The sequence below is a fragment of the Eptesicus fuscus genome, chromosome 22 (assembly GCF_027574615.1).
Source record: "Eptesicus fuscus isolate TK198812 chromosome 22, DD_ASM_mEF_20220401, whole genome shotgun sequence".
NCBI lineage: Eukaryota > Metazoa > Chordata > Mammalia > Chiroptera > Vespertilionidae > Eptesicus > Eptesicus fuscus.
The window spans coordinates 6,294,789-6,312,077 of NC_072494.1; the positions used below are offsets into that span (position 1 = coordinate 6,294,789).

Here is a 17,289-nt window from a genome sequence, read left to right on the forward strand (position 1 = left end):
GTTATTACACATCACTCTAAGATGTCTAATGAGCATCTCAAACTGGACATGTCCAAAGCAGAAATTTTGATCTTCCCCATAAACCAGTTTTTCTTTCTCCCAGATTTCCCTATTTTTATAAGCAATGCAACCACACACCCAGTTTCTCAAACCAAAAATCTAGGACTCGTTCTTTCTTCCTCTCTCCAGCCTTTTCAGCAAGTCCTGTCGAATCTACCTACACAATATAGAAATTATCAACCCCATGCTCCACCCTGATGCAGACCACCATCATTTCCAGCTGTATAATCCCCTAACGTCAACAACCTTCATCCACTCTTGCAACTCTTCAATCTCTTCTCCAAAAGCAGCCAGATTGGTCTTTTAGACATCAGACCACAGCACCTCCCTGGGTAATACCTCCACTGGCTTCCCATTTCACTGAGAATAAATTTCAAGCGCCTTTCCATGCCCTGCAAGGCCCACCATTTATCTGGCCCCACCGTTACCTGGCCTTCATCTCCTACAAGACTTCCCCTGGCTCACCTCAGGGCTCCCCTCTCCCCCCTCTCCTCTCTCAAGATCACACCCTCAGGCTGCCCTGCCCCGGCAGCCTACCTAACAGCCACGCCCCCTCCCTCCGTCACCACTGCCTTTTGTTTCTCTGCACCCATTTCTCTAACATCTGTGTGTGCTCGTTGTCTCTCCCACAGGCACTCTGTGGTGCAATTAACCGAGTATAGAGGAGACATTAAAAGTGTTTGTTAAATAAATGATGAGCGAATGCTTGTCACAGCTCTGTTTTATTGATTAACAGGACCCCTTGTGAACGTAAACTCCCTGGAGACTGGGAACGTGTTCCTTTTGTTCACTTTGTCCCCCTAAGCGTTGAACAGGACTATGAAAGTGACAAATGCAAAGAAAGCCATGTTAAAGGAAGCTGGGGGACAACTAAAATGATTGAAGGAACTAAGGGATAAAAAGGACATCTAAAACGGGACTGAAATGAAGCGGAAACGAGAAGGACCGAAAAAGGTGTAAAGACGGCAAGCGGAGGGAATCTCGCGAGATGTAGGGCAGCCAAGATGGCGGCGGCACTTGCCGCCACACTTAATATGGCGACCGGGGAGTGTTCCTGGAAGAAATCTCGCGAGAGTGGCATCGCGGCTCCAGTCCGGGAATTGAGCTGGGGGTGTGGAACAGCCAAGATGGAGCCCGCAGCCGGCAGCCCCGGCCCGCTGATCATGAACAACAAGCAGCCTCAGCCGCCGCCACCTCCGCCGCCCGCCACCGCGCAGCCGCCGCCCGGGACACCGCGGGCCGGCGCGGGTCTCCTGCCGGGGGGCAAAGCCCGAGAGTTCAACCGCAACCAGCGCAAAGACTCGGAGGTCAGGAGCTTGGGGGGCGAGGCTAGCCGGCGGCGGGGGGCGCGGGCCCGGGCAGCTCTCGGGTCCGCGCGGGGCTTCCCGGAGGGCTCGGCGGGACCTGGCAGCGGAGTTGTCATTTCACATCGAAAGGGCCAGCACGGAAGGCTGGCACCCCGGGTCGGCGGCGTGGAGCCGGGTCCGCGCCCCGAGCTCCGCCGCCAGGGAGAACCGCCGGGAGCCTGTGGCTGCTCGTTCGCTCCTCCCGCGCCGGAGCTGCGGCCGCGCCCTCGGAGCCCCAGCCTCCGGGGAGCCGCCCCCCGCCCCGGCTCGGGGGCCAAGAGTCGGTGGCCCGCGTGCGCTCCGGGGGGCCGGGCGGCTGACCCGACCCCAGCCAGCCCTCTCTGCCTCTGGTCCCGCGGGCGCGCGGCGCTGTGGCCGGCGAGTGCGGCGCCCGGAGGTTGCGGGAGGGGGGACCTTCTTTCCGACCCGAGCCGGGCAGGGTCGGCCCCGGTGCGACGGGGACTGGAGGTCGGGGTGCCCGGTGCGCCCCATGCTGAACGGTTCAAGATCAGCAATGCCCATTATTAAACCGGAGTGAGGGCTCAGCGTTCCCTGCTGTCTGGCTGGTGGGCTGTGCCTCCCCTTCCGCAGGCACCATAGCCTGGAGCTGACTGGTCACCTCACCCCGAGTTGGAGTCCCTCCCACTGCCGCCCGCTGTAGAATTCATGAATGGAGACGCTCCCGGCGCCGCGTCCTGGGCTCCTGCACGGGCGCGTTCCCGGAGCCCTTCCGTGCGGGCTCCCCCGCAGGCACCTAGGGATGAGAGGACCTCCTCGCTGTCCCGGCGTGTGCACCGCGCCTGTGGGGACCCAGGACACCATCCTGAGACATGTGAAGGCAGGCCTTGGTTTTTATGGGCTAGTGCAAACCTCTGGTACTAGTAAAACATGTCAAAACTTGGCGGGTCCAAAGCAGACATTCCCCTGAGCTCTCAGGGAATTATTTGCAGAAGCAAAGAAACCCACACCTCATAGGAGCCCTTGCGCGGGGGGCTGGCTGATGGAGGGTGTGAGAGCGGTGGGGTGACCCTGCCTTCATCAGGAGAGAACTACAGTTTCAAAGAGCTTTACATTTTCCTTAAGCAGCCCTAAGTGGTCAAATAAATACCCTCCGACGCATTTAAATGTCTCTTTCTACCCTTTCATTTCCATTTGGGTGCAACACAAGGAAGGGCAGCCGGTGAGCACATTTGAGCTGAGAGACCTGTGTTCTTAGAGGTACTGATGCTGTGTCGGCTGTTCTCCAGGCGCAGTTGCAGTTAGGGCTGGGAGCCCGGGCAGGGCCTGGAGGACCGGGGCTGGCCCTGCTGGGAGCCCGCCCTGTGCTACCTGATTTTGATGAGTGCTTGAAAGCCTTCCCGGTAGCCCTGGCCAGTTTGGCTCAGCGGATGGAGCGTCGGCCTGTGGACTGAAGGGTCCTGGGTTTGATTCCCAGTCAGGGCACATGCCTGAGTTGCGGGGGTCAGTGCAGGAGGCAGCTGATCAGTGATTCTCTCTCATCCTTGATGTTTCTATCTCTCCCTCTCCTTTCCTCTCTGAGGTAAATTTAAAAAAATTTTAAAGAAGGGTCCCGGGTTCGATTCCTGGCAACCAATTGATGTCTCTCACATCAATGTTTCTCTCTCTGTCTCTCCCTCTCCCTTCCACTCTCTCTAAAAATGACTGAAAAAATCTCCTTGAGTGAGGATTAACAACAAAAACCTTCCAGGTAGATTTGGGTCCCCTCCCATTCGATAAATGAACTGAAGTCCAGTACCTTGAACGTGTACCCTGTTGCCTCTGACTGGGAAGTGGCGTTCTTCGTGTCATTCAGTGTTTGTGGGCACGTTATGTCGTTTCGTGGGTGGACGGACTTTGTCTTCCCGAGGAGCTTGTAGTTAGGCTGAGGACTTCACCTGTTTCTCCGCGTCCCTCTTCCCAGAAGGAGGCCTCCAAGACGGCGTGTTCTCAGTGATCACCTGTCCCCAGCAATGCAATGATTCTCTTTGTCACATTCTCTCCTGCGTGGGGGAGGGAAGCCATTCTGGTCAGCTGCTGCCTTCTCTGTCGGTTCTCACTGAAATTTGAGAGAAGGGCAGGGAGCCTGAGGGGGTCGATATTCATGCTGTCCAGGCTGGTGATGGCCCACTAGCCAGAGAGAACCGAGGCTGCCGGAATCTTGGCACCATATGGAGTGAATGGTCATTCACTGCGTGGAATGCATAGAAGCTTTGTGTTCATTCATCCAGCAAGTGTTTATTTGAGTCAACTATTCACTCACTCACTCACTCACTCACTCATTCACGGCAAGTAGTGCTGGGCATTGTGGAGTCAATGGTGAGCAAAATGGACAGCGTTCCGCCTCTCAGGGAACTGGCAGTGCCAAGGGAGGCAGCATTAGCCATACGCCGGCCCCTCTATCGTTGTGAGTGACAGGTGCTCTGAAGGAAGCGAGCAGGTGCTGGAGACTTGAGGGGCCCCGGGAACTAATGTGAGAAAACATGGGCACGGGAGGCAGTGGCGTCCTCACACCGCGGGGTCTCTGGAAGCACGTGTTTCTTCCTGTGGGAGGCAGCGACCGACCGTGTGTCCCGTCTCTCCTGTCTCCGCAGGGCTATTCCGAGTCTCCGGACCTGGAGTTTGAGTATGCGGACACGGACAAGTGGGCGGCCGAGCTCTCAGGTAAAGATAGACCCTTGTAAAAACAGCTTGGGGGTGTTTTTACCTTATTGGTCTTTAATAAATAAAGAGTGAGTGCCATTTTGGAGTCCACTTTCCCCCCTAGTTAGTCCTAGTTAGTAATGACATTTATAAAACAGGTTCATTACTGCATGCCGGCCTGTGTGTCTCACAGCTTTGGCTTGTCCTTTACTGGAATGAAGCATCTCTGGGGGGCCTGCTCAGTTGGCTGTGGCCCAGTCCCAGTGTGGACAGAGGTGCTCCTTGGCCATACGCGGTCCCCTGACGGGGCTCTCCTAGGGCAGTGAGTGGTGAGGACTGCAAGCAGGAGTGCCCGCATCTGCGCACACCTGTCACTGCCACTGCTGCGCCTGTGTAATGTGAGGTTACCCTGAGCTGCTCCACAGGCCGCTTCAAAAGGTGGCACCCGCTGAGAGACACGCTCGTAATGGCAGCCAGCCACCGGCATGGCCTGCCGGGACCCATGTGCACCCATGTGGTGAGGCGACCCCGCATCAGGCTGCACTGGCATTCTGGATGTGGGCTGCAGGGGAAGTCCGCTTCCTCTCCGTCCTGTTCGCCGGAGCACTGAGACCCTAGGCGGCACAGAACGTGGTCCAGGAGAGACTGTGACCGGGACAGAGCTGGGCCTGCAAGCAGGCGCTTTGCCGTCACTGCGGGTGTGAGCCCCGGTGTGGGAGGTGGACGCAGAGCTGATGAGACTTTGTTCTCGCCAGAGCTTTACAGCTACACGGAGGGGCCAGAATTCCTCATGAACCGAAAATGCTTCGAGGAGGACTTCCGCATCCATGGTGAGATGGTTCCCTCCACACCTTGGTTCCTTCACCCGTGTCAGGAGAGCTGCAGGGTTCCTCCTAGTCATCTCAGTGACCTCAGTCATCCCGGAGTGGCCTGCAAAGCCTGCTGAGCCATAACTGGGCCAGGCCAGATGTGCCATTCAGGGTGGGCTTGTAAGTCCTCTGATGGTGGCTTTTCAGATTGTGAGTCTTAGGAAGAAAAGAAACTTTATCTGATTAGAATTGCACCAAAACCAGCATCGTGTCAGTCTGGAAATGGAGGTTCCTCGGGCAGCAGGGGGACCTGAGCCCTGATGGGGAGAGTGGCTGGCTCTCTGAGCTCTCTGTCCCGAGGCAGGCCTACATTTGGTGGCTTAGCTGGTGCTGGGCCGTTGTGAGGCTGTCTGGCCTCAGGTGGAACTGGCCTCTTGCCCTGTAGTGACAGACAAGAAGTGGACCGAGCTGGACACCAACCAGCACCGGACCCACGCCATGAGGCTCCTGGACGGCCTGGAAGTCACTGCCAGGGAGAAGAGACTCAAGGTGGCCCGGGCAATTCTCTACGTTGCCCAAGGTACTGAGTGGACCCCAGGGCGCGGGCCCCTCCTTCAGTGACTGGCCCGGTCAGATGCGGGAGGGGCTCTGAGCTGTGCCCTGTCTGCAGGCACCTTCGGGGAGTGCAGCTCAGAGGCGGAGGTGCAGTCCTGGATGCGCTACAACATCTTCCTGCTCCTGGAGGTGGGCACGTTCCATGCGCTGGTGGAGCTTCTGAACATGGAAATAGAGTGAGTGCTGAGGGGCCTGAGCAGGGAGGGGCGGAGGGGGGGGGGGTGGCGGGGGAGGTTATGGAACTAGTCTTGAGAGTCTGGTCCAAGGCCTGAGTCTAATCTCCGGTGGGGCAGCCCTTGTCAAGGGGACCCGCTCTTCCCTCTGGGGCAGCACTGACTCAGTCTCTCCTGCAGCAACAGCGCCGCCTGCAGCAGCGCGGTGAGGAAGCCGGCCATCTCCCTGGCTGACAGCACGGACCTCAGGTGAGGCCGGTGGGCCTGAGCAAGGTCAGAGCAGGGCTTGGGGCGTCCTTGGGTTTTCTCGGTGTGGGCCGTGTACGCGTTCCTTCCCACACACTGACCTGTGGGTGTGATGGGCTTGGGGTGGGATTATTCAGCCCTGCTGGGGGCTCTCTAGCGGGGCTCTGGGTTGAGTCTCCCAGAGGAAATCATGTGATAGAACCGCGGTGCTGCCGAGAACTCCGTGTGGCTTTTCTATTGGCTGGAACACTGGATGCCACTCCTCACGCTCCCACCTTCTCGTGCACAGCTGCCCCACCTACGTAGGGTTAGTCCTGACAGGTCATGAGGCTCGTGGCTGCACAGGAAGTAATCGCAGCTGCTCAAGAGCAAGAGCACCTCCCCGATCTGTGAGGATTCGAACCTGTCTCTGTGCCTTTGGAAGTTTCCTGACTGGTGTCCTTGCTGTAGTTGGGGTCCCGGCATCACCCTGCTCGCTCCTGACTTGCACTCTCTGTGGTAAACACCTCCCGGTCTCACCTCCACCCTGCTCTGCTGTGGTGGATCCAGCCCCCACTTCCGCAGCTCTCTCCCACCGCTGGGACTTTGTCATTCCAGGAAGCTCAGGGCAGTAAATGCCTGTGGCCATTGTTCACATTAATCCATTCAGCAGCCATTTGCCAAGCACCTGCTTTGAGTGAGCACTTTGCTAGACATGGAAATACAGAGCAGATCTGGTCCCACTCTAGCACATGAGATAGAAGGAAGCCCAGTGCTCTGTGGGACGCTCAGTTTCCTGGAGGTCACAGCCCTCCCGTCTGCCAGCCTTTGCGGGCTTTTCTCGTGTCAGGGCGTGAGGAAGCCAGGGTGCTCCCGTGACCCCCATTCCGCCCTGTTATTGCACCCCCAGGGTCCTGCTCAACATCATGTACCTGATTGTGGAGACGGTTCACCAGGAGTGTGAGGGCGATAAGGCCGAGTGGAGAACCATGCGCCAGACCTTCAGGGCCGAGCTGGGTAGGACCCCGGGGCTCCTGTCCTGAGGCCCCTCCTGGAGCTGAGGCTGGTGGGCTTGGGAGGGTCCTGCGCCTGCGTGTACTCCTGACGCCTGTAGTCGCCTCCAGGTTCCCCGCTCTACAACAACGAGCCATTCGCCATCATGCTGTTTGGGATGGTGACCAAATTTTGCAGTGGCCATGCCCCTCACTTCCCCATGAAGAAGGTTCTCTTGCTGCTTTGGAAGACAGTACTGGTGAGCACCTCCTGGAAGGGGAAGCCAGGGGACAGGACCGGAGAGGGGCTTGGACCGCTACTCCCCCTGGGGTCACCCTCCCTTTCAGAATGGGCCAGCCCTGTGGAGCTTGAAGGTGAGACGCTCCAGTCTGCCTTTTTTACGTGAAGCGCATGGCGAACAGAGCTGAACGTGTCTGTGCACTCGGCTCGGTCAGCCCCGTCTCTCCTTTCCCTTCCCAGCTTCACTGAGCTCTCCTGGGGGTGGATAGAGTCCCTTGTTCAGAGGCCGTGAGGGTCTCCGTAAAGGTGTCATGGGTGCTCTCGCGCCTGCACAGCCTGTGGGCATGTTGACCCCCGCCTGCTCCCGTCATGCAGTGCACGCTGGGCGGCTTTGAGGAGCTGCAGAGCATGAAGGCCGAGAAGCGCACCATGCTGGGCCTGCCCCCGCTGCCTGAGGACAGCATCAAAGTGGTCCGCAACATGAGGGCCGCCTCGCCGCCCGCGTCTGCCTCCGACCTGATCGAGCAGCAGCAGAAACGGGGCCGGCGGGAGCACAAGGTGAGGGCGACAGGTCCCTGCAGCTCCCAAGGTTCTCTGCACACAGTGGCCTGGTCCCTGGACAAGCTCAGCTGGGAATGGCCTCTGAACGGCTGGTCAGATGAAGGCCTCCAGGCAGGGACACTGTCCCCAGTGCAGGGTCCCAGCTTACAGTGGGTACTCGGGGAGGGACTAGGGCAAGGGATGATTTGTCATCTGGTCCCAACCTTGACTTCCTGTCTGCTTTCTCACTGCCCTTTCTGTGTCGCAGCCTCTGTAGCTTCCTCGCCCTTTCCTGGTTCCTCAGCGGCTCTCGTTTGCTCTCCCCTGTCTCCAGGCGCTGATAAAGCAGGACAACCTGGACGCCTTCAACGAGCGGGACCCCTACAAAGCCGACGACGCTCGAGAAGAGGAAGAAGAAAACGATGATGACAACAGCCTGGAGGGGGAGACGTTCCCCCTCGAGCGGGACGAGGTGATGCCTCCCCCACTACAGCACCCCCAGACCGACAGGCTTACCTGCCCAAAGGGGCTCCCATGGGCGCCCAAGGTCAGGTGAGTCTCATCCTTCGGAAAGCTCTTGGCCTGAAACCAGGGCCCTCACACCCACAGGCCTGGCGCCTGGCCTGGGTCACGTGAGGTCCTCTGCTGGGACAGGCTGGGCTTGGCGCTGGGAGGAGGCTCTCTTAAAGTCCCCTGGGCTGGCCCGGGTCTCGGGGGCTGGCCTGGCCGGCCTTGCACAAAGAGGCCCTTGTGTGGCTCTGGAGTGGTAATCGGAGCTCGCTCTTGGGTAGGCACGGTAACTAGTGAAGGAAGGGGGTGGGGAAATGAGAACAAGGACATTTAAGTGACCCCATCTCCACCCCCTGGGGTTGTATATGGTTAACAGAAAAGTTATAGATTAAGGAAGAGCTCCTTTAGAGTCATAATTCGGGTTTTGAGATGTATGTGCATGAATCAGTGGGCAGGAAGGCACCTTGATATATAGAAATGGCGTCTGTTTGAAATGGCTCCAACTTAAGAACTAGATGGACGTGTGAGAGGATATAGAAGTCATTTTCTCCATCCAGGTAAAGCCCCAGTTTTCCGTGATCCATGATGGGAATACATAAAATGCAAGATACGCTGATTGTTTGACAGGAAAATGTGACTCATGAAAAAAATCAGTAGCTTATAGCTCTCGTTGTTGTAAAAATTGTAAATGTTTGAGGAGTTCTGTTGACAAAGGTCTTAATATCTGAATAAAGTATGCTTTTAATTCAATGTATCACTAATTTTACAAGTACCGTAAACAAGTTACTAGTACACATAATATAATTTCATGTCCTTGATTCAACATTATGAAGGACATTAAAATAGTCTGAGGGTTTCAGGGTTTTTTTCCATAAAGAAAAACAGTTGAGGGAGACTTTTTCTTCTCTCTCCACAATTTCTGGATGTTCTGTATTTTATTAACCATGACACCTTGAAATGACATTTAGTAAAAGCCTTGCTCTCTCTCTTGGGCAGAGAGAAAGACATTGAGATGTTCCTCGAGTCCAGCCGCAGCAAATTCATAGGTTACACTCTGGGCAGGTGAGTGTGATCTGAGTTCCCGTTGGAGAAAGCTAACGAGAAATCCACTCTCTTGGCCTTTGGTGTCTGGGGACCCAGGCGGATTGATGTCTGGGCTCAGCACAGGGCCTTCTTTATCCTCCAGCGACACGAACACAGTGGTGGGGCTGCCCAGGCCAATCCACGAAAGCATCAAGACTCTGAAACAGGTAGGTGGTGCGGGGAGCCTTTGGCCGAGTTTGGTCCCAAGTGAGTGAAGTGAGATCGGCCCGTTGGGAGAAGCCATTTAGACTGTTGTCGCCCTGAAGGAGCCTGGGCTGGAGGCACGGGTGGACGGTGGCTGTACCTCTCAGCAGTTCTTCGTAAATTCTACTTATTCTAGCTGAGCTTTTGTTGGGGACTTAACTGGTGGCTCGTTCAAGATTATATTACCTGACAGTTGTTGGAATTTTAAGGGCCCACTAAATAGCCCCCTTTCCTCGCTCACGCTCTAAGGCGATGGAGATAGAGGAGTAGGCAGGTGGAGATAGAAACACCAGCTTTAAGGCTGGCAGGGAGATTAGAGAATGAGGCGGAGGACACAGCAGCCATAGGTGTCCCAGCCCTGACTTCCCGAATGAGGCAGACTCACCCACCCAGAGCCCGGCAGTGCTGGAGCCCGCCAGGCCTGCTGAGGAGCAGAGTAGTGCACAGGTTTTGTCAAAGAGAACGGCGAAAGAGGGGTGGGCTTAGACTGTCCTGTTCCTCTGCCCAGCCAGCCAGGCGGGGTGTGTGGGAGGGGCAGGGGTGTATTGCACACCCACATCCCTCCACGGGAAGGAACACCAAGCGTGGGAAAGAGGTGTCTCCCTAACAACCCATCTGGAGTGTATATTTCTGAAATGTTTAGTGCTGAGTGGGCCCCATGCACCTAAGCTTTTTGAGTACTTGCTCCTGAATACTTGAGCACTTGATTCTGCTTGGACTAATTTTTGTCACTATAGCTATCTGAAAGCCCCTTTCTCTCCCTTAATTTGCTTTTTTCTAATCTTTTGTGTGCTTTTTACAATGGTTTTAAGAGGCAAGTGCTGCACAGCTGATGTGGCTCAGTGGTTGAGCATCAACCTATGAACCAGGAGGTCATAGTTCAATTCCCGGTCAGGGCACATGCCCGAGTTTTGAGCTCAGTCCTAGTAGGGGTGCTGAGGAGGCAACCGATCAATGATTCTGTCACATCATTGGTGTTTCTATCCCCCCCCCCCCCCTCTGAAATCAATAAAAATATTTTAAAAAAAGAGGCAATTGCTCACTTAGAAAAGTATTTTGGGTTCAGGAGGTTAGTTAGGGATCTTTGTGGAGATTCCCTCTTGGAGAAGATTGTTTGAGGAAGTTGCCCGGGTCTGTGCCAGGGTGTGGGGCGTGTAGCCAGAGAGTGGGAGCTGTTCCCCAGCGCCTCTCCCCTTCTCCCCAGCACAAGTACACGTCGATCGCGGAGGTCCAGGCGCAGATGGAGGAGGAGTTCCTTCGCTCTCCTCTTTCAGCGGTGAGTTGGGGCCTTCCTCAGCCAACAGGGTCCCTCCGCTCTTCCCAGGCACGGTGCTGGGCCTAGACCTCGAAGCTGCCTGGTCCTGCCCTCAGAGCACCCCTCTCCTGCTCCCCCTGCAGGGGTGGCCTATCTGGTGCAGGGGTTAAGAGCACAGGCTCTGAGCCAGTCACCACCTCTGAATCGAACGCCACTGCTCAGTGGGTGACGACTTCGCAGGAGACTGCATCTCTTTGTGCTTCGGTTTCCTCACCTGGGAGATGGCAATAATAATCATACCCTCTTCACAGAGTGTAGTGAGGATTCATTGACTTGTTACAAGTCAAGTGCCTGCATGTTGTGTGAGTCAGGTCTGCTGTCACTATCAGCATCATTGTTTACATCGAGACTGTCAGGACGGGGGTTGTATCTCTCTCTACCTTTGTGGTCAAAGGGAGAAGAGGAAGTCGAGCAAGTCCCTGCAGAGACACTCTACCAAGGCCTGCTCCCCAGCCTGCCCCAGTACATGGTGAGTGCCCTCAGGCTCCAGCCTGCCTGCCAGGGCCTTCAGTCCCTCCCGAGTGCCCTGCCCCGGGAGCCCTGCGGAGGACCACCCCTCCGGGCTGAGCCCTCACCTGGCGCTCCTGTCCTCCCAGATCGCGCTGCTGAAGATCCTGCTGGCTGCAGCCCCCACCTCCAAAGCCAAAACCGACTCGATCAACATCCTGGCCGACGTCCTGCCTGAGGAGATGCCGTGAGTACCGGCACCCCTGTGCGTGGAGCAGGTGGGGCAACGGAACGGGGCGTGTCTCCCTTTCGGACCCCAGGTGTGGGAGGCTGCTTCCTTTTTTTGACTCAACTTCTCTGCAGGTTGAGGGTATTCCTGGCTCAGAAAAAGAAAAAAAAAAAAAGTACTGGGTTAAATATCTCGATTTGCTGCTTGGGGAGAAGGTCAGCCCAGCTGACCTGGATTCTAGTGTAGACTCTGCCCTGAGTGGATGCCTGAGTGACCGGGAGAGTCCTCACCCCTCTGCAGAGCGAGTCGGGCTGGGGCGACAGTTCCCAAAACCCCCAAAGCTGTGTGGCTGGGACATCAGGACGTGGAAAAGCAGCTTCTGGACACCTTGCCAGCCAGCGGCTGAGCCTCCCCGGGGTGTGGTTCTTCCCGCTCACAGTCCCCGGCCTGCGGGCCATTGTGAGTGTCTCAGGGGACAGTGACTGCCTCTGTTTGATGTGAGGGGACAAACAGGCCGTGTTCTACTTTGGGAGGGACGTGGCCTTGACCTGGCCTCCTGCCCGCCCGCTCAGCCCGCCCAGCTCCCTGGTGGCAGGGCTCCTTGAGTCGGGGGTGAAAGGCAGGTGAGGCCGGAGGCAGGGCTTGGCTAATACCAAAGGGGGTGTCAGAACACTGGGCCGTTGTGATGGTCCTTGGAAAGGGGGTTCAGAGTCAAATACTGTACCTCCTCTTGAAAGACTTACAGTGAGAAGTCCTGAATCAAGAAACTGATTTAAGTGTCTAAGCACTATGTTACACACCTGGAATGAGTATAATATTGTGTCGAGTGTAACTGAAAAATAAATTTAAAAAAAAAAGAAACTGATTTAACTCAATGCTTCCTAAGTTTTCCCCATAACATGAAGTGTGCCTTGTGGTGGTACTCCACAGAGCACGCGTGAGAACACGGTCTCTGTAGTGGCAGAAGCTTAGGGGGGGTCTTGGAGGAAAGGCAGGGAAATAGGCTACGGATGTGTTCGGACATCACAGGAAGAGAACTGTGCTGAGCTTGGGAGCGGGTGGGAGGAGCCCTGGGCCTGACCTGGGATGTCCACGGGTGGGAGTGGAGTGGGAGCCTTAGCCCAGAGAAGGCTCAGGAATCCCGTCGCCTGGGAGCACCTAGGAGGGCGGAACAAGCTGCGGGCTCACCCGGCCGATGTGTTTCAGCACCACGGTGTTGCAGAGCATGAAGCTGGGCGTGGATGTGAACCGCCACAAGGAGGTCATTGTTAAGGCCATTTCCGCTGTCCTGCTGCTGCTGCTCAAGCACTTCAAGTTGAACCACGTCTACCAGGTACCTGCCAGGCCTGCCTTCTTCCTGTCCACTGGCCACAGCCTGGCAGTGCTGCCCCCCAGCCCTGAAGAGCGGAGGCCTTGGCCTTCACACCCCTCGAGCTCTGCACAAATGTTCTGACTCAGTCTCCCAGCCGAGGCTTCTGTCCTGGGAGGAAAGACAGGAGAGCCGGGCGGCCCCCGGGGCGTGCTGATTGTCTTCTGTTGGTTTCAGTTTGAATACATGGCCCAGCACCTGGTGTTTGCCAACTGCATCCCTTTGATCCTAAAGTTCTTCAATCAAAACATCATGTCCTACATCACTGCCAAGAACAGGTGACGGACCAGGGCTCAGGAGGGGGGCACGGGGACAGATGCAGGGCTCCCAGCGGGCCGCTCCCACTGAACCCACTCAGCGCCTACAGGCCAGCCCTCTGCCAGGCTTCTCAGAGAGGAAGGACGCGTGGTCCCTGCCTGTGTCCCCATGAAAACACCGGTGTGTCAGATCTCAGTCTAGCTATCTAGTGACACGTGACTCAGTCTGTGCCTGGGTGGGAGGGGTCTCATCCTGGGCTCCGGTACAGCCCTTGCTGTCCTGAGCCTTTTAAATTTAATTAATTAATTTATTTTGAGGAGGCCAGCCAGGCTGCCTGCTCTCCCTAGGGAGCTCAGCCATGTGCGCTGTCACCCCGGTCTGCTGACTCCTAGCCCCCGTCCCTCTCGCCTGGTGCCACCTGTACTTGGCAATGCCTGCTCATCCGTGTGGTACATCACAGGGCAAGTCGTCAGCCGACACTGTCTCCCGAGGGGCGTGGCATACACTCACTGCCTTAAGAAGTCTCCCCCAGCCCAGGTGCATTGCTGCAGGGAAAGCTGGGTCTCCCCCCTTACACAATGTCAGGCTGGTCTCTGGCCAGAGGGACCCTGCAGACTCTCTGGGAGCAAGTGCTTCTCACCTTAGAGCTGGAAACCGGGGCGGTGCAGGCAGGGTAGATCCCGCTTGCATCCCACCAAGTGAGAGAGGAGAGCAGAGCCAGACCCAGGCCATGCTCATGGTGGGCGCCTGCCTGCCCTTGCCCTCCAGCATTTCCGTCCTGGATTACCCTCACTGCGTGGTGCACGAGCTGCCAGAGCTGACTGCCGAGAGTCTGGTGAGTGGCCAGGCTCTACCGGCTGTCCCTTTGGTGTGAGGGTGGGTGGTGCAGAGCCTGGCCCCCCCACCTGGGATGGCGATGTCTTCACAGATGAGGTCCCTGTCGAGTGCCTGGCTTTTAAAGCACTAATTGCATACAAGGGTGGGGAGGGACCTTGTCGGGCAGAAGGATTGGGGGGTAGGGATTCCTTTGTTGGGAGCATGGACTTCAGGGGCTGATGACCCAGAGCTCACCAGGCCGCGTTGCTTCTCTCCCCGTCGCTGGAACTGTGGGCACGGCTCTGAGGGATGGAGTTTCCGGGGCTGAGGAGAGGAGTGGGTGCCGGCACCGGCAGGGAGACCTGCAGTTCTGGGGTCATGCGTGCGCCGGCCTTGGAAGCTGCTGAGCCCCTGCCCTGAGGGTCGTGGTTCCTGGGCTTTCCCTGCAGGAAGCAGGCGACAATAACCAGTTTTGCTGGAGGAACCTCTTTTCTTGCATCAATCTCCTCCGGATCTTGAACAAGCTGACCAAGTGGAAGCACTCAAGAACGATGGTGAGTCAGCGCGGTCAGCGTGGATCCTGGAGCTGCCAGAGTGCCACGCCCGTCCTCCCCGGAGCAGGAGCAGGGGTCCGGGGCGGGCTCGCTGCTGCGGCTGCATCCTTCCTCCTCACGTTCCTGCAGCCGCACCATTGTATTTTAAGGACTGATTCCTGGTTCCTAGACACGTTGAGCTGGGGGCTGGAGCCATTCCACTCACAGGAGGGCCTCCTCTCGATCCGGGGTCTGGGAGTCCGCCTTACCCCGAGCCTGTGGATGCCTTTGGGTGGGGAGGGCCGGGAATCCTCGGGGACTGTAGGGACGTGCACACAGCAGTATTTCTGAAGGAATTCATAGCTTTCTTCAGATTCCAAAACGACTCATGATTAGGGGGGCCAGCAGGACTTGGTGGTTTTAGCAGTGAAGTGCCGTGTCCCAGCACACCCCTCCGTCTGGGGAAAGCTGGGACAGTTGGTCACCCCACCTGTGACCGGAAACGGGGTGAGCAGCGGCTGGTGAGGCAGGCTTTATGTGTGCCCGCCCGCGCCCTTCCAGATGCTGGTGGTGTTCAAGTCCGCCCCCATCCTGAAGCGCGCCCTGAAGGTGAAGCAGGCCATGATGCAGCTGTACGTGCTGAAGCTGCTCAAGGTGCAGACCAAGTACCTGGGGCGGCAGTGGCGCAAGAGCAACATGAAGACCATGTCTGCCATCTACCAGAAGGTGCGGCACCGGCTCAACGACGACTGGGCCTACGGCAACGGTGAGGCCGCAAGGGGTGCGGTGGGGGTCGGGCAGCGGCGACCTCCCCCCTCTGCTCCAGGCTGCCCTGAGGAATCCGAGGGGGAGCGCGAGGAAGGACCTTGAGAAGCTGCCCCGACACGGTGCCTGATCATCCCCATTCCTCTGTCCCTTCCTCGAAGTTCCACCTTTTCCAGAAATTGTCATGAGTCTCTCCCTGTCTTTTCTCTCCCCCCTGCCCACAAATTCTCTCAGCTCTTGACCAGCCTCAGACTCTGCTCCAGTGATCTTTCTAGAGTGCGGGTCTGCGGGCACCTCCGAGGAAAGGCCTTCACTGGCCTCCGATTGCCCTTGGAATTAGAGCCAAACCCTCAAACGTGGCACATGAGGCCCACATTCTTCCCTCCTTCTTCCCTCCCTCTTCCTTCCTCCCTCCCTCCCTCCTCCTCTCTAACCGGACCCCGCTTCTCGGCAGCCCAGCCCGTCACTCAGGGTCTCTGGGCACACAGGACACTCAGTCTGTGCACATAGCCTGTGCCCCTCTTCTGTGCCTTCTCCTGGCAGGCTGCCTCCCCCGCACACACGCCCCATCTGTCCCGTGTCCACATGTTTCTTCCCCTCTGGGCAGCCGCCTCGGCCTCCTGGGCAGAGTGGGTTCTTCTAGGTCTCCCCTGGCCATGCTGCCGCATCATTTCAGTTCCTGGCCCCACGCCCTGTGCCTTTGTGCCGGGGCAGGGAATCGAGAGAATGAGCTAATGAGGGACCTGCACGCTCCTCCTCTGATCCAGAGAGCCAGGGACAAGGTGGCTTCCAGAGCAGTGTGTCACACCTGTGGCTCCTGGCTGGGTCCACATGGCCACAGAGCGGCCTCCTCCGTAGACCTGGCTTTTCTCCTGTCACCTGACTTTCCCTTGTATCCAGGAAAGAAGTCCTGTCAGTGTTGCTGAGGGTGGGGCTTGGAAGTTGACATCATGTCAAGTGGGGGAGTGGCCTGGCCCTTAACTTGTGAATGCGAGGGGAGCTGCCGTGAGGGCCTGGCTCCTGACCATGTCTTCCTGCTTTGTCCCAGATCTGGACGCCCGGCCTTGGGACTTCCAAGCAGAGGAGTGTGCCCTCCGTGCCAACATTGAGCGCTTCAACGCCCGGCGCTATGACCGGGCCCACAGCAACCCCGACTTCCTGCCTGTGGACAACTGCCTGCAGAGCGTCCTGGGCCAGCGGGTGGACCTCCCTGAGGACTTCCAGATGAACTACGACCTCTGGTTAGAAAGGGAGGTTTTCTCCAAGCCCATTTCCTGGGAAGAGCTGCTGCAATGAGGCTCCTGGAGGGACCCAAGAGGAAAGGTGATGTGTCGAGGTGCCCAGGGCCTGTCCTGGTTCACTGCAGTGCGCCCAGCCCCCTCCAGGTGGCAGCACCACCTCACTGTGCCCTCCCCAGACCGCTCCGGGCTTGGCCTTCGGTTGATCCCAGCATCCTGCCTGGGAGCGTCATCTCTGCTTGCCACCCTCTCTCCATTCCTCCTCCCCCTCTCTCGGACATGGTTGTTTGCAGCTCATTTCTCATTCAGCCCAAGGCTGGGAACAGCTGGGATAGGCTGGGATCCCATCGCATCTGAATTTCGGGGCTCACGCTGACTCTTCTTGAGACATGCAGATCCTTGGCAGATCCAGCTTGCCAAGGAGGACACTTAGCACTGGGGCCGGGGCCAGAAAGTCAGATCCTGGTTTTGCTTTGGGGGTTTCTGATGTCATTCCAGCCTCCCGCTGAGTTTCCTCCAGAAGCAGTTGCAGAGGCTCCTGCGGCTCCCTCGGCACTGGGCTTGGACAGGGTGCGGTGGGAAGAGAAGCTTCCCTTAGCCAGAGGTGCTCTTTCCCTCTCGATCTGCAAGCGTCTGTAAATACCTATATATAAACCTGTGTGTATTCTCTTGTGTCACGTTGGGGTTTTTAATGTGTTTGTGTATTCTGTTTACATTAAAGGAAGTAAAAGTAATCCCAACGGCCTTGTGTGCAGAAAGTACGGCCCCTGAACATGTCCTCCAGGTCTAGAAAGGGGTTTTCTTGCCAGCACGTCCCCTACCAGGCTGCCTGCCTTTCCCATCCATGGGGCACTGGTCCAAAGTGTTCTCTCCCCGCATCC

General features: G+C 57.2%; 1 protein-coding gene across 2 annotated transcripts; it reads left to right on the forward strand.

Moving 5' to 3' along the window:
• Positions 1 to 1,156: 1,156 nt before the first annotated feature.
• STRIP1 (striatin interacting protein 1) lies at positions 1,157 to 17,082 on the forward strand. 2 transcript variants are annotated; one of them, XM_054711781.1, is made up of 21 exons: positions 1,157 to 1,367; positions 3,998 to 4,067; positions 4,802 to 4,876; positions 5,301 to 5,435; positions 5,526 to 5,646; positions 5,830 to 5,892; positions 6,779 to 6,885; positions 6,993 to 7,120; positions 7,477 to 7,659; positions 7,976 to 8,193; positions 9,148 to 9,213; positions 9,338 to 9,401; positions 10,643 to 10,714; positions 11,148 to 11,222; positions 11,350 to 11,447; positions 12,636 to 12,762; positions 12,976 to 13,076; positions 13,825 to 13,891; positions 14,322 to 14,426; positions 14,967 to 15,171; positions 16,219 to 17,082. In XM_054711781.1, exons 1-21 carry the CDS (start codon positions 1,188 to 1,190, stop codon positions 16,464 to 16,466), a joined length of 2,508 nt encoding a protein of 835 aa, XP_054567756.1. In that variant the 5' UTR covers positions 1,157 to 1,187; the 3' UTR covers positions 16,467 to 17,082. The 2 variants fall into 2 exon arrangements, with proteins under 2 accessions (XP_054567756.1, XP_008145347.1); XM_008147125.3 differs by having other exon boundaries at positions 1,158 to 1,367; positions 5,824 to 5,892.
• The last annotated feature ends 207 nt before the right edge of the window (positions 17,083 to 17,289 follow it).